Source organism: Primulina tabacum, unplaced genomic scaffold (genome assembly GCF_025594145.1).
Source record: "Primulina tabacum isolate GXHZ01 unplaced genomic scaffold, ASM2559414v2 Contig931, whole genome shotgun sequence".
NCBI classification, from domain to species: domain Eukaryota; kingdom Viridiplantae; phylum Streptophyta; class Magnoliopsida; order Lamiales; family Gesneriaceae; genus Primulina; species Primulina tabacum.
Window position 1 is genome coordinate 23,325 of NW_027459993.1, and position 16,200 is coordinate 39,524.

A 16,200-nucleotide genomic window follows, 5' to 3' on the forward strand; every position below is an offset into this window, starting at 1 on the left:
TATAACTCAATCCAAACGCTAGATTTGGCAATATTGGACAAAATAATCTACAGATAAGACATGTAAAACCTAACTTTCTTATATGAAAACTATAATGACTTAACCTCAACCCTTTTCCTCTTCTTCTCTATCCCCCTTTGAACTTCCATTAATCTCACACCAAAAAGCATAGGCCCCTCGTGTTCATAATTTTCTTCTTCAACGGCTACCAATTCAAGAAGTTGTTTACATTTCTTCTTGGCGATTTCGAGCTCGAAATTCAGGACCCCATTTTTCTTGCCTGAGCCTTTTGTTTTCACAAATTAGAGAGGTATATTCCGATGATGAAGTTGACGACGACCGTTGATCATCATCCGATATTTGAGTTTGGTGTTGTACGTTGTTCAGTGGCTTGTTGGACCATGCCCTTCTTCTGCGAATCTCACATAGTTGATCTTTCTCGCCCTTGCTTAACATCTCATTGCTGAACTCCCACCGGCTTGTTGCAACCTTACGAAAACCCTATATTTGTATAAAACAAAAAAATATTAATAAGAAGAATATTCATGTATTGGAATCTGATCAATGATTTTTAAAAATAAATCGAATTATATATATTGAAACAGAATATTGCTTACACATGGATCGATCCTTTTAAATTTCATTTTCCTATTAATTCGAATACGAAACTTATAACATAAATGAAAAGAAAAATAACCACGTGAATGGGCGTCGGAGGGGAGTCTGGCGTGGCCACTCCGATGCTTAAGTCAGCAGGGTACTCGAGCAATAAAACCAATGTAGCCAAGTGATGGCTATGATGATTGGTGTGTAGTAAATGAGAGTATTAAATGTGAATCGTATCTAAAGATAGTAAATGCAAGTAAAGAACCTGATATTTATAGTAGATGATACAATGATGACCTCGTTCTTCGTGTGAGAACATTAATTATAATAGGGTGGCTGATTATACCCTATTGTTCTGACATGTCAAATCGCACACTTGTCACATCCAGGCCACTTGATTTATTGACCACTTGTAATAATGTCAGGGATAAATCGGCTATAAACACTGTTGATCGGCGGCATTAAATACTTCACTCATATCGAAGTGATCAGGGTGAAGTATTCCTCGGGATTTCTTATAAGAACATAAATGTATAACTTCTCAGAAAGGTTCTGCTTCGGGTGCTCTCGTGGCCTGACCTCTGATTGACCGGCCCTTCCGTGGGTTCTTCCACCCACTTTCTGGGTAATTTCATGACTTGGGTGCCGATCCGTCCGATTACTTTATTGGTATGGTCAGAACCTTTTATTCTCCTGACCCGGGCATTAACCATGGATATTATCCATGACCCGGGATATCTCGGGGCATCAAACAGCGTGGGAAGGAGGTCCCGCTCAAATTCCGCCGTCTGCCACACAATGAACGTCGTGCCGTCGGCGTTCCACGATATGACCTCGTTGGTGGCCGGATCATCCACCACCATGTATGATGTATGTCTTCACCAAGAAAGGCGAAGCCGTAGCATTCCGAACATATTCCGCCAAACTCTCTTCGTCACTTGGATGATCGCGCACCTCCATCATCATACAGCTAGAAACGACTTGATCTAGCTTGTTAGTCAAAATCAAGTACCCCTTCGAATATATATATATATATATATATTATATACTTGATTAATGAATTGAAAACAATTAGGGAAGAGAAACTGTGAGTTAGAAGGAATGATATTTAGGGGTCGAGGAGAAGAGAAGAAGGGCAGTCAGAAAACTCCCAACCCAACAATGGAAACCCAATACGACTCCACAGTTTATGAGAATTGCAACAGCTTACTTTTTCCTTCTGTCTCTCTTCTCAGTATAAACAACCAAACATTTGGTTTTCGTGTGTGTGTGTGTGTGAGTGTGTCAATGTTTTTATATGTGTGTGTGTGTGAGTGTGTCAATGTGTGTGTATATGTGTGTACGTATTTATGCATTATATATATAAGTATGCATGTCTGGATGTGTCGCAAGATTAATTAAGTAGTCGAAAACCAGATTTTTTTTTTGTGTTTGTATAGTTTATTTTTTTTATATATAAGTATTCTTGTTTAAAAATTTTGGAAAATAAATTTAGAACAATTAAATATCAAATAAATCTTTTTTGTCTAACAACAATGATCATGTGATTGAGGTGGTGGAGGTGATTCTATTGTTTGGATAAATAATTGTGTGTTTTGAGATATTGTTATAACAAAATAGAGATATTTTAGTCATTCTAAAAAAAATCATTACAATATTGTCTGTGTATCTATTATATATATATATATATATATATATATATATATATAACTCGAACAAGTATTCAACTTTATGATCGAACTCGACTCGTGTATATATCGAGTTACTCGAACTTTAAAAGTTTGAAAATAAAACATAGATGTTTTATAATTTAAATTACATAATTCTAAATAAATAATACACACGCATATATATATATATATATATATATATATATATATATTTATATATTCGAGTAGCTCGTGTATTAGACACAATTAATGTCCGAGATACTCGAATTCGAGCTCAATCAAATAAAGTTCGAGTTGATTTTTGACCGAACTACTAATAGTAGCTTGATTCATTTGTACTAGGGATTAAAATTTTTCCTAGGGGCGCCCCGCGGAGAAAACCTGAAATAGGACGACTTCAAATATAAGTTTTCGGGTATAGGTTCAAGTTCGGATATACATTTCCTAAGAATAATATAACTCTTCCAAACCAACCCCAATAATAAAAATATTAATAATAATAATATAATTTTTCCTTACAAGTAACAAATAAGAAGAAAAAAAATCTGTGACCCTCAAATCTCGTTCACCATCCCACTCATGATAATGATTTTGTTTTTTTTTTTCTTTTATAGTAAACCGTGAATTATTAGTGTTTGTATTGTTTAAGTAATATTGTTATTTATATATGCAAGTAGATTTTTGTATCAATATTTTTTAAGTAAATTGGTATTTAAAGCGGTGATCGTGAGGACAAGGATGAAGATTTAATCTCTGCGGGGTTGGGGATGCGAGTATCAGGATGACAAACTTATCCCAATATCTTTCTAGACTATTTGAAACGAGGATATGGACATAGATGAAGATTTAAATGTGGTTTGCAGAGTTTATAAGCTCTAAAAAACAACTTATAAGTTGTTTCAGAACTCATAAATTTTCATACTTTGTTTGATAAAAAAAGGTTACAAACAAATTATATGCTGTCAAAATAAGTTGTTTGACAGTTTATAAGATGTTTTAAATAAGTTTAGTCAAACACCTTCTTAATTCTCGCATAGTCGAGGATGAGGATTTCCCAAATAGATAGAACAGTAATTGGGGCGGGATGGAAACTTAATCCCCGCGAGATGGAGAAGGAGAATCCCCAATTTGAAAAAACGGGATTGAGGGGGAGAATCAAGACGCGTTTATATTCGAAGACGGGGATGAGGAAGGCATATCGCCCCCGCCCCGTCCCATTATCATCCCTAATTTGTACCCTTAGTTGAGACCTCACTTTGATGTACAATATAATGTGCAGTGTTAATCGTATAACATGTGTATTTGCAGTTTTTATTTCAAAAAAAAGATCCGATAGTTAAAAACTGAAGAATTTTTTGATTAAAAATAAAATTATTTTTAATAAATTTAAAAAATATTGTGACATATATTATTTAAAGTCTAATATAATGGTGTTGGTGTTACAATTGCGATGATTATTATTTAAAAAAAAAACGGATGAGCGGGTAATTGCGTAATTTAATGTATTTATTTTTTAATAGAAAAAAAAACTTTTCTTTTATATTTTTGGGATTTTGAGAAGTGTTTCATATGTAAATATTTTTTAATTGAGTATTATTCACTAATCAAAACGTGTCGGAAGGTTCTTAATATCATACGGCAGCTGAGATTCATTGACTTCCAATTTAATTGTCAATTCATTTCTTTTTAAATGTGCATGCTTTGCCTAACATATATAATATTTTTTCCTAATCTAAAAATCAATACTCTATAAGCTGTGAGTATTAAATTAAATCATATCGTTAAGCTAACTAGAGAGCCGTTTACAATTTATTGAACATATGTTGGGAAACAATAATCGTCTTGCTATGAAAATACGTAAAAATGATATTTGAATTGCTATACGATTTTTTTTAAAAAAAAAAGTTTTATCGTTACCATTAGCTATATTTTTTAAAAAAATCGATAACCATTTGATCATATAATTGATATCAGAACAAGTTCACATATTCGATTTTGAAATATTGCAATGCATGCAATCATGCAAAGAGAATTGTGGAGAAATAAGAATTGTCCATATCAGTACATTAATCAAAATGTGACGTTTGAGCTGCTATAAAGTTAAAGGAATTGAAGTTACATTATTATAACTAACTATTAGTTTATGTAAAGCGAAAGACCTTCCATTCGAAGGTCATAGACTAATTAAACTTTACATGACATTATCATTAAATTTTGGATATTAAAAGTTCACATTTTGTTAGTTACCCATAAAAGTGTACCCAACATTATAACATTATTATGCAAATTTATTTCTATTTATTGTCTATGTGTAAACAAGTATTTATTTATTATTAGAGGTTGAAAATAAGCTTACCTAACAAACTCTTTAAATTATGGAAGAAAAAAAGGTTGATTCCTTCTTAAATCATACATACATTAAATATAAAATGAAAATTAATCTTCAAAATATTTAATAAATTATATAATAAGATTTACAATTAATTTAATAATTATTATTATTTAGAAAAATGTGGTACAGATTATGAGTGACAGAGCAAATACTAATAAGCCTCTGGTTTTGAACCTCACTATATGTTCAACATGTTATCCATTCTCCAAAACCAATGGCCATTGCTCCCTCTCCCAAGCTAGCAAACTCCGTCGTATCCAGAGCCGGAGCTGATTTCGAGGCGGCATTCCGGATACGAGCCGCCGCCCAATCGGCTCAGCCAGTACCTATCTCCTCAATGGCCACCCCTTCCACTCTCTACAGCGTTCTTCTTCCGGCTCGGGCCAATCTGATCTTCTTCAAAGGTGGTTCGGCGCGCCCGCCGGACTATCGGCTCGGTTCCGCTGGTGTTTCGACTCGCTTAACTCGCCGTTTTCCTGGTCGCACCTTTCGCGCCTCCTCCGCGGAAGAACAGCCTACCTCTTCAGGTCTCTTATTCTGTTTTATGCGTGTGCTAATGCAGCCTGGTTCTGTTTATAGTTCAATAAATTTCTGTGCATTTTGAGGTTATGTTGAAATTTTCTGCTGTTGAGGCTGCAAGCAATGGTTTGTTCTGATTAGAAGCAAAATGTTGCTACAAGCACAAATCCTGATCGCTGTGTTATTCATTTTTTATGCAGAAATAAGGAATTTTCAGAGTTTGAGTTGAAATTAAGTTGTGTATATACTCTTTAAATGTATTGATTTCCTTTCCTTTGGCAGCCCAGGATCTTGAGAATGGGTAATTATAGGATCAGGTCCTGCAGGGTACACAGCAGCTATATATGCGGCTCGAGCTAATTTGAAGCCTGTAGTATTTGAGGGATACCAAGTAGGTGGTGTTCCAGGGGGCCAATTGATGACCACCACTGAAGTGGAAAATTTTCCTGGTTTTCCAGATGGAATAACTGGTCCAGACTTAATGGATAGGTATATATCTGACCGTCATTGGTCCTTACTGATATTCACATTATTTGCATTGAAGCAAAGAAGATTGTTGTCTTGGTTGTCCTCATTTGACCAGGATGCGAAGGCAAGCTGAGCGTTGGGGAGCTGAATTGTTTCAAGAAGATGTCGAATTCATTGACGTGAATAACAGACCTTTTACAGTGAAAAGTAGTGATCGCAAGGTGATACATTCTTGCAGTGGATAGCATCTTTGATAACCAGCACTAAATGTTGCACTAGTTGGACAAACATTTCATGTTGGCATCAAATTGAGGGCATTATGCATGACACTTGATATTGATATAAAATAGAAATATGAGTTTCTCACGTGAAGTTTTCTTATAACATTTGATAAATATGATTCTTATGTTGTGATTTAGTATATACGCTATTTTAATGCCTGCGATTTCCACAGTGTCTGGATGAGGATCCGTAGCATTTGAAATATTGGTTGTGTTGTCATGTTTCTCCTAAAATGGATCAGCATGATAATACCATGCTATTCTCTGGAGTAGCTCAGACAGTTACATTTTATGGCATTACTTCATCCACCTGTTGAGGTTTAGGCTGCGTATCCAATAGCCATTTCATCTGACAAATGTTAGTTTTCATATCGAGTACCCTCACACTATTAAATACACATTTGAAGTTGCATGGTCCATAAATCCTTGTGAATGTTATGTGTCATCAGATTCAAGAATATTATGATTAAATAATACTTAAATATGTGCAATTATAGAAACTGTAGTTTTTTAGCTCTTCTTTTGTTGAGATGTCATCAATTTACTAAGTCATCATTTAAGGAGCACGATTTCCATCTGACGACAGATTTTACTTTTGCAAATTGGCAAAAACAATTGTACTTGAAACTTGAATTGCACCACTGGTTGTCCTGTTTTTCAGGTAAAATGCAACAGTATCATATATGCTACTGGAGCAACTGCAAAGAGGCTGAGATTACCTCGAGAAGATGAATTCTGGAGTAGAGGAATAAGTGCATGTGCAATCTGTGATGGGGCATCCCCATTGTTTAAAGGTCAAGTCCTTGCTGTGGTTGGTGGAGGTGATACAGCAACAGAGGAAGCATTATACTTGACCAAGTATGCTCGTCATGTCCACTTGCTTGTTCGTAGGGACCAACTGAGGGCATCAAAAGCAATGCAAGATAGGTGAGCAGATTGTATACTTCTGACACATCTGCTCATTTGTTTGATTTGCTCTTGTAATGAATTAATTCAATTAATGAATAATCTGAAAATCATTAGTGGAATATATTGTCCATGGGGGAACTCTTTCTTAATTAGTCTTTCCTCTTTTAAATGTCAGGAAAATTTTGTTCAGAAATCTGGTTCTTTCTTCCTACTCTTTTGTGTAAATTTGGAGGGCAAAAACTTGTATGAGGCGGTCTCACGTGTCGTATTTTGTAAGACGAATCTCTTATTTGGGTCATCCATGAAAAATTGTTACTTTATATGCGTATTACTTTTAATTGTGAATATCGGTAGGGTTGACCCGTCTCACGGATAAAGATTCGTGAGACCGTCTCACAAGAGACCTACTCAATTTGGAGTTTTCACATTAAATTTATCTCCAGAATATCCTGAACCTCCTTTCTTTTGCTAATTCTTACGCTGCATAAGATGTAATAAGGGCACCTGAACCCAGTCATTCTCTCTCCTGTGCACTTTTCTGGCAAGTTTATTATTAAGGTTTCTTCTTGCATTGGATATCTATTTTGCGGTGAACGATCTTCTCTTGAAAGCTAATGATAGAAAGAAAATAGGTTTTTCGTGTAGGGTTATGTGGATTCATTCTCAGTTCATCAAGTTGGCCAGTGGCTTGTTACGTATGTATAGAGAGGTGTAAAACAGCAGTTCTAATTTTCCACATTATTATACTAATTCTGCCTCCTATACAGGAATCTAAAAAATCAATAAATAATTGTTGGTCGAGCAACTCAACCTCTTTGGAAGTGAAATAAACCTTTACTTTTTTTTTCCATATTTGTTGAAGTCTGTGATGACTGTTGTTGCAAATTGCAACTTCGTTAAGAAAGATATATTGATTTGTGAAGAATTCATATATTTGTTTCATTTAGAAGTATATAGCTCTTTGTCTCTTGAGATGTGGTGTCTTGAATTTGATGATGTATCTTTTTTATACTGATTTTTGCTTCGCTTAGCCATTGTTGGTTAATGCTTCCTGGTTGTATCACGAAGTGGAAATATTGACGTGATAGTTTATCAGGTCAAAGCACTTGAATAGCTCCTCTTGATTTTGTGGCATTATGATGTCTGGATGGGCTGTCTGTTTTCATGTTTTTATTCATGATATTTTAAATTTTGTACCAACTAATTGAATTTTCTGCATGTCTTCCATGTATGTTTTCTCTTGACTGTCTTTCAGGTCCCTGAATGTTTGCTTAACAGGTTGATTATGGCGAATGTTTCAGAGTATTTAACAACCCAAATGTCACCGTCCATTTCAATGCTGAAACCGTGGATGTCGTCAGCAACACGAAAGGGCAGATGTCGGGCATATTGATCAGAAACGTCAATACTAAAGAAGAATCAGTTTTAGACGCAAAAGGCTTATTCTATGGATAGGTCATTCGCCAAATAGCCAGTTGTTGGAAGGACAAGTTGATCTTGATGCTGCAGGCTATATTTTGGTTGATGAGGGTTCTGCAAATACTTCAGTGGAAGGTGTATTTGCTGCTGGAGATGTGCAGGTAAAATATGTCTAGAATATTTATTTTCCTGCATCATTCAGTGTGATTAATCTTTCCATACTATTTATGCTTATTGTTACAATTGTGCTTTGTTAATTTGACTTAGTGCATTATCCATATTTGTATTCTTGGAGAAAGTCTATTCTGCACTCAAACTACAGGTCTCAGTGCCTCGACACATGCCTCAGGCATTATTCCCCAAATCATCCATGGATCAATTTAGTGCTGGATTTTCCAGTTGAGGATGGTTTTCCCCATTGTGTTATAGGCAATGTTGGACATGGTTCATTTTCGCCAATAATTTTTCTGTGAAACTTCTTCATAATAGAGTTTGTGAGTGGTATAATATAAAATATTATGGCTAGTATGTCCGTGTGATTTGCCCCGATTGAGACCAAGCATCTGCAACAAGGATTTCTTAGTTTGATTTTTATATTTTTATTCTTCAGTTGCATCCATCTTAGTTATGCTTCTCTTGTTTCTGTTTTAGTATCACAATTTTGTTATCTGTGACTAGGATCATGAATGGAGACAAGCAGTAACGGCAGCTGGATCAGGATGTATTGCAGCTTTATCAGTGGAAAGGTATCTTACAAGCAAAGGTCTGCTGATCGAATTTCACCAGGTAGGTACAATTTTTTGGATCCGCTAATGGAGAATATTTGTCCATCAGGACACACTTCCCATGCACAAAAAAACAACTACATCTGTGAGAATGCTTCCGATTCTGTAGTTTATAAGCTGCCTTCTGCAGATAATGTAAGGTTCCGTGGACCATATTCAGCTTAAAATCGGCTTGTGTAAATAAACGTGCAAAACCATGTTAATCGTCTTATGCAAAGTCACTGGAAAGGCAAAAGGACAAATGAGAATCGATGATTGTGTTGCAATTGCAAAATCTAAATGTGACGAATAATATATTGTTTCCATCTGTTTCACTTTTGCAGCCGGCCACTGAAGAGGTTAAGAAAGAACTCACTGACAGAGATGTAATAGAAGGTTTTGATATTACACTCACAAAGCACAAGGGCCAGGTATGAGACCCGGGTCCATATGCTTCTAAAATCACCCCGCTCATTGAAATTAATGTTGTAATTTTTAAGTCTTTTTCCCTATGCAGTATGCTTTACGGAAGTTGTATCATGAAAGCCAAAGAGTTGTTTGCGTTCTATACACAGCACCTACATGTGGTCCTTGTCGGACATTGAAACCAATTCTTAGCAAGGTGAGTCATTCACTCCAACTTGAGAAGAAACTGTCTCTAAATTATTCACCCATTTTCATAAAATAATTATTAATGTACCTTTTTACATTCACAGTTTTCTTACTCTCTGTTTTCATCTAATGTTTAGCTTTGTTTTTAGAGTTTTCTAATAAATAATTAGGTAAAACATGTTGGCCTGTGTGATGTATAATGCTTTATTTTTCGAGACGAGACTCGTTACCATTTGTGATAGTTGTAAGAATAGAAATTATATAGGAAAAAATTTCTTTGAAGGTAATGATTATTCAGGGGGTAATATTTGCTTTCATCACCTTGATTCAATTGTCGTTATTATGTCCAAAATAATATTTTTAATTAGGACCCAAAATAGCTATTCTATAATGTGGCTATGATTCCTTGTAAGAAACGGAAATCTGAAGACTGCTGGACCCTACCAAAGCAGATGAAATAGAGAAACTATGAAACACGAAGTGCTTATGTTTGATTATGATGCACCCCTTAAAAATTTGAATCCACAGTTTATATTGGTCGTTGAAGAACTGTGCTCTTGAACTGGTCTGGCAGGTAATAGATGAATTCGACCAGAGTGTCCCACCTTGTTGAGATTGACATTGAGGAAGATCCAGAGATTGCGGAGGCCGCTGGAATCATGGGTACACCTTGTGTACAGTTTTTCAAGAACAAAGAAATGCTCAAGTATGTTTTATATCATCTTTTTCTTTTTTGAATTAATGTTTCGCGTCCTCCACCCAAATAAATCATCCGCCCTCACCCCTACTTGTCCCACTGCATTCCTCATGCCAAGTATTTTTACATCAACTCGATTCAATGGTGTTGTAAATGAAAACCACAAGGCTTATCAGTCATCATTTGCATATTCTGCATGCAGGACTATATCGGGTGTAAAGATGAAAGAGTACAGGGAATTAATCGAAGCAAATAAATAAGTGTAAGCTCCATTGCTATGCTCACGTAGGGCTTGTATTTTTGCATTTTTTCGATGCCTCATTCCAAATTCGATTCAATTTTGATGATATCTAAAAAAAGGTAGATGAATATGCCATGTATTTTCCAGGTAGTGGTGTGAGTTGTACTATACATTCAGAATGGTCTCCATAAGTAATAATGTCCCTATTTCTTTTTTCTTTGCAGCACATTGTAACATTTTTTAAAAGTTAAAATTTGGCCATTTGATTTGGCATTTTCGTACATAGATTTGAGTAATGGCCTAATGGGTTTCTGATTATTTATTTTTATTAAATTAAAGATTTGAAATTTATTGTTGAAGCTGAATAATTATTGAACTAGATCGAAATTTTTAATGCATGAATCCGAAAATTGTTAAATAAGTTAAAACAAATACTTATCATTAATATAAATTCCTTGATTTCCAAATTAATTTAATCGGTGTTCAATATAGCCATAACCTGTAGTAACTCGCAAGTGAATTTTATATCATGCATTTTGTTCCTTTGTAATTCTTCAAGCCATGCACGTTACACAACCCACTATCGATATGATATACTCACTGCACCTATTCTTAAAGGTGATCACGCTGCGGTTTTGCGGTTTTTTTAAAAAAATTCAAACCGAATTGCCATATGCGGTCGATTAGTTTTTTGAAAAATTAATCGCGATTTTACATGAAAAATTAGCCTTACGGTTTTGAGCGGTTTCAAGCGGTTGCGGTCGGTTTACGATTTTTTTAATGAAAAATATTAGCATATATTCTATTTATTTGAAAACAACATCAATTTATTGTCTTCAAATATAAAATATAGTTCAAAACATATAAAGATCAAAATAAATAAAACAATAATCAAGATTCAAAACTAAGTTAACAATTTAACAACACATTCACAACAAAAATGACATTTACACTATTTATCTTTTTTTTTTAATTTCAAACTTCAAACAAAATATTGTAGGAAAAAAAATATTTTAATAAAATACTAATACGGAGAATAGTTGAGAAAAAGATGAGTTTTATTTGTAAGAATAGTAATTTTAAAGAGAGTTGTGATATAATGAATGATGATAATTCTAGGCCCAATATTATGGTAAGCGGTTTAGGCGGTGCAGTTTGATACGATTCTCGGCAAAAAAAATAACTGAACTGCGTATACGGTACAGTTTATGATTAACATTTTTAATCACGGTTTTTATAAAATATTATGAAAAACGATGCAGTGTAATTCAGTTCGGACGGTTAATAGAAAATTTTGATCACCCCTACCTATTCTTGTGAGGTTTCTCATAGACAATTTAGGGTCAATTTATGCTACACATATCATAAACAGATTTAGTTTCAACGTATGACAACATATACTTCAGGTATGGCATAGATTCAACCGACAGTTTCGATGAGAATGTTGGACAACATACTTGCATTTTCGAAAATAATTCGTTTTTTCCTTGGAATTTGAGGAACTGCTCCATATTCCATTTTATCATCTCAACAAAACTATTCACAATACATGATGGCATCCTCATAAATGACTCTTACTTCACAAAGATGTCTCATCGTATAGTATCAAAGTTGAAAATCAATATTTCCTACCAGTTCTCCTGTAAGAAACAGGCAAATAATGCTTGAACACCCAATTATGTGATACACTGTCCATCTCAATTTTGGAAACCTGTAACTTGCAGCAACAAGAGTAAAAATTGTAGATTACGAGAATGTACCTAGCCAGGCAACTAAACTAAAATGAGACAATACATGTCCATTTTTTTCATCACTAAAAGCCACTCATTTAGGCCTTGGGACTATTAAGATTCTTGAGGTCTCTTTCCTTGGCATACCATTCTGGTATTATTTTGGCAGCATGGGGGTAAAGATCTTTGTAGGCATTCTTGATAGTTCCTTCAGCAACTGTCGTGGCGATAGAGATATCTGCAGGCATAATATTTGAGATTTCCGATGGACCGGAACACAAATACAATCTCTAAAGCATGATGACAATCACATAAATTAGCCAGAAACATAAAAGTATCGAGACAACATGTGCATTTACTCAACCTAACTAAGTTCAAATATTATTCGATTCCGATTTGAAATTATCGAACTTGGGTAGACTCCAAATATTCCAACATATTTCTAAGAGCCGAAGAATTTTGTTAATAACTCACAAGATTATATATTTATTACTATTATTATAAAATATTTAGAATATAAACAAGGTAACAAGTTCGAATAGTAATTCGAGTTTCGTAACTTTATTAATCCTTCTATTAGTAACTTCGAATCTAATGAATCGATCTAAATTTGAGCCAAATTCAAGCTTGAAATAATTCATTTTTCGAGCTTCAAGAATATTAAAAAATTCGAACTCAAGCTCTCATATGAAATTATGAGAAGCACATTCTATGCAGTACAATTACACCTGGGTTTGACCCGATACGGAGGAATCCATGAAATCTTAGGATATGACACCAGTTTGGAAGGGAATTCGGATTGAAATACAAAAGAATCAGCTTCATCAGATATGTGGTCTATTTACCCGTGAACGAGGAAAGCTTTGGGAAAAATGGCCTCAAAACATGGCCCATACATTGAAACTTATAAGACAACCATATTAAACCAAGGATCACGAGCAAATAAAAACGATGGAAAACATTCAAATACCTCGCAATGGTTTTTTTGAATCTGCAGACAAATGGGTAATCATAAATATTATGGCCGCTGCAATTGATATAGGACTCCTCCTGTAAGCATAGAATAATGGTAGTTCCCCTAAGAAGCCAATTCATCAACAATATAAGAGAACTATAAAACATCTATAAAACCTACAAATCGTTCATTTCATTTCGAAGAGCAATTTGAAAAGATGCATGGGTTACGTAAAGGCTAATTTACCTAAAAACTATGAGGATGTAATAGTTGAATGTTGAGGCAAGGAAAAAAATGAAAAGATGCATGGCTTACGTAAAGGCTAATTTACCTAAAAACTATGAGGATGTAATAGTTGAATGTTGAAGCAAGGAAAAAATATCATGGCATTATGAAAAGAAAATAAAAATGATAACTTTCTCTCCGAAATATTTAACATTATTCAGTTCCCCGTCTTCTTTCTTTCTAGGCATACTCATAATCAACAACTACCAATCAAAATTCATGTTTATATACTTCTCCAACTTTATTGCCATCAATGGGTAGAAATGGGATTTTGTTGGAAATTCAGGTATAAATTTGGATACATAAATAGCAAGGCTGGATCACCACCGCAGTGACAGGATGATAAGATATTGGAACAATAGAAGGTGTAAAATTTTGACTCAAAAAAGACAGAAAACCTTATATCAAAGTCTCCTGACTTCTGGACTGTTTCTTGGACAGCTTTGACTTCCTCGTTGCTCATACCAAGATTAGAGCAAAAACGTCTCTGTAAAAGCATGAAAGGACAAGGTAACTCACAAAATTGGAATAAAATATACATCACTAAATAAAGATTCCATAGCTAAAGAACTATCTAATCCATTTAAATAACAACATAGTTTCCTTTAACAATCCCACAAAAGGTGAAGGTGTTCTCTTGGATTGTTGCGCACTTGCGCTGGAAAAATTGCAAACTAATGATAAATTGCAGAGAAGGAACCCGGGTCTGCTTTATGTCCACAGCGGTGCGTTTTGTGCAAGGAAAACGAGGAGAACCAAGATCATCTATTGATTCATTGTTCATTCACAAGACGCATTTGGATCAAGGTTATGCGACATTTGGGTTTCGAGTGGACTTTTCCACAACATGCGAGAGATTTGTTTGTTATGGAGCACGGATATCTCAATGGCAAGTGCCTTGGGAGTTTCTGGAGCATTATTATCCACTGTGTATTTTGGTCGATATGGACGGAGCGAAATAACAGAATTTTCAATGATATGGAAGACTCTTGGGAGGATTTATGGGAGAAAATCAGATTCAGAGTAGCGAGTTGGACGCTAATCGTACCAATGTATCATCTGCATTTATCCGACTTAGCTAGGGATACATGTTTTATTAGCTTTTGAAGAGCTTCTAGATTGTATTTCAAGAGTAATTTTGTGGATTGCTCATCCACGTTGTTTTGTAACCTAAAATGATTTAATAAAAATAAATGATAGTTTCTGATAAAAAAAAAAGTTTCCTTCAACAAACTCACCAGGTAGTCCCCTGCATGAATGGTGCCCATCTCCATTGATTCGCCCATCTCCACCTTCAGCTGTTTCACAATAAATTCTTTTGCTCGGCCAATTTTTTTTCGTAGCTCCAGCAACAATGGAGCATATCTCTAATCGAGATCCACAGGTTTAGAGTACGTCATGCACAGGGTAACAGCAAATGACGATTATCAACATGTGCAATTAAATATGGCAGCACCTTTCACAGTGCGTGGCTTGCCCTCTTGCCGACAAGCAATGTAAATACATGCCGCAACAAGAGCCTCTAAATTCCTTCCTCTTGTGCACTTTTGATCTTCCAACCTTTTATATATTTCACTAGCCCGATCCTTTAATAAAAGTACCATAAAAAACTCAATGTTGTAATCTTGACAGCTTCTCGCACAAGTAAATGAATTTCCACATAAGCCAAATGCCAAAAAGGTAAATGATTTCAAAACAAAAAATGATTTGAATTGAATGGATATTCAATATTTGCTAACTTAAAAGCTTTTTGCATGACACACCAACTTTTACACACCCAAAATGCCATGTGGTTATATATAGATAAAAGTGAATCATATCATATCTTGAGAACTTGGGTTTACATTTGCCTAAAGATAAAATGAATCATAAAATAATTGCAAGGCAACACTTCATCTCAACCATTTACAGCCTGTCATTGAACCTCTATTTTAACTATGTACTGGTTTATATTTGCACACACATAGAAGAAATCGGATTTGGTTTATATTCGCACACAGATGAAATAAATCATAAAATAATTACGAGGCAACACTTCATCCAACCATTTACAGCAATCATAGCACATTAATTTTAACTACGTATGATGAACAAATGTGTCTGCACCATTCGTAACATCCAATCCCTCACCCAGAAAGATAAAATCGACAACAACAAAAGAAAAAAGCCGCACACATGTAAGCTCATGCACAAAAGGAAAAGGAACTATAGATAGACATAATAGAGAGGCATTAAATATGGAGAAGGCAAGTGATACGATTTGATATGTAGAACTTCAACGAATGAACCATTCATAGAGTCCAGTCTCGATTCAAGAAAATCTGGGTATAAATCCACGCACCTTAATGGTTGTGACCAGGCTCAACCTAAAACAGGCAAAAACCGTTACAGTTAGTTGTATTCACGATTACATTATTAACATCAATTAATAACTCATAAAAAATGAGAATTAAACCAAGAACCAATTCACTCACTTAGGTATCGATAGTAGGCACTTTCATGGGGAGAAAATCCCAAACCAACAGATTACCTAACACCTAAACTATCATTTATAGATCATCACAAACATAATTCCATTGATTGGACAAGACATATTCGAACATAAAACATAAAATCAGCTGACTAGGAACTGATAACTACAACCTAAAAAGA

At 34.8% G+C, this 16,200-nt stretch overlaps 1 protein-coding gene and 2 pseudogenes across 1 annotated transcript; 1 reads left to right on the forward strand and 2 right to left on the reverse strand.

Moving 5' to 3' along the window:
• Positions 1 to 89: 89 nt before the first annotated feature.
• LOC142535322 (heat stress transcription factor B-3-like) lies at positions 90 to 1,469 on the reverse strand. The gene is made up of 4 exons (XM_075641744.1): positions 1,186 to 1,469; positions 618 to 648; positions 426 to 501; positions 90 to 286 (listed from the first exon to the last, which is right to left on the reverse strand). Exons 1-4 carry the CDS (start codon positions 1,467 to 1,469, stop codon positions 90 to 92), a joined length of 588 nt encoding a protein of 195 aa, XP_075497859.1.
• A 3,363-nt stretch (positions 1,470 to 4,832) lies between these two features.
• LOC142535325 (thioredoxin reductase NTRC-like) lies at positions 4,833 to 10,791 on the forward strand (annotated as a pseudogene).
• A 1,345-nt stretch (positions 10,792 to 12,136) lies between these two features.
• On the reverse strand, positions 12,137 to 15,914 carry LOC142535323 (transcription initiation factor IIB-2-like; annotated as a pseudogene).
• Positions 15,915 to 16,200: the final 286 nt, after the last annotated feature.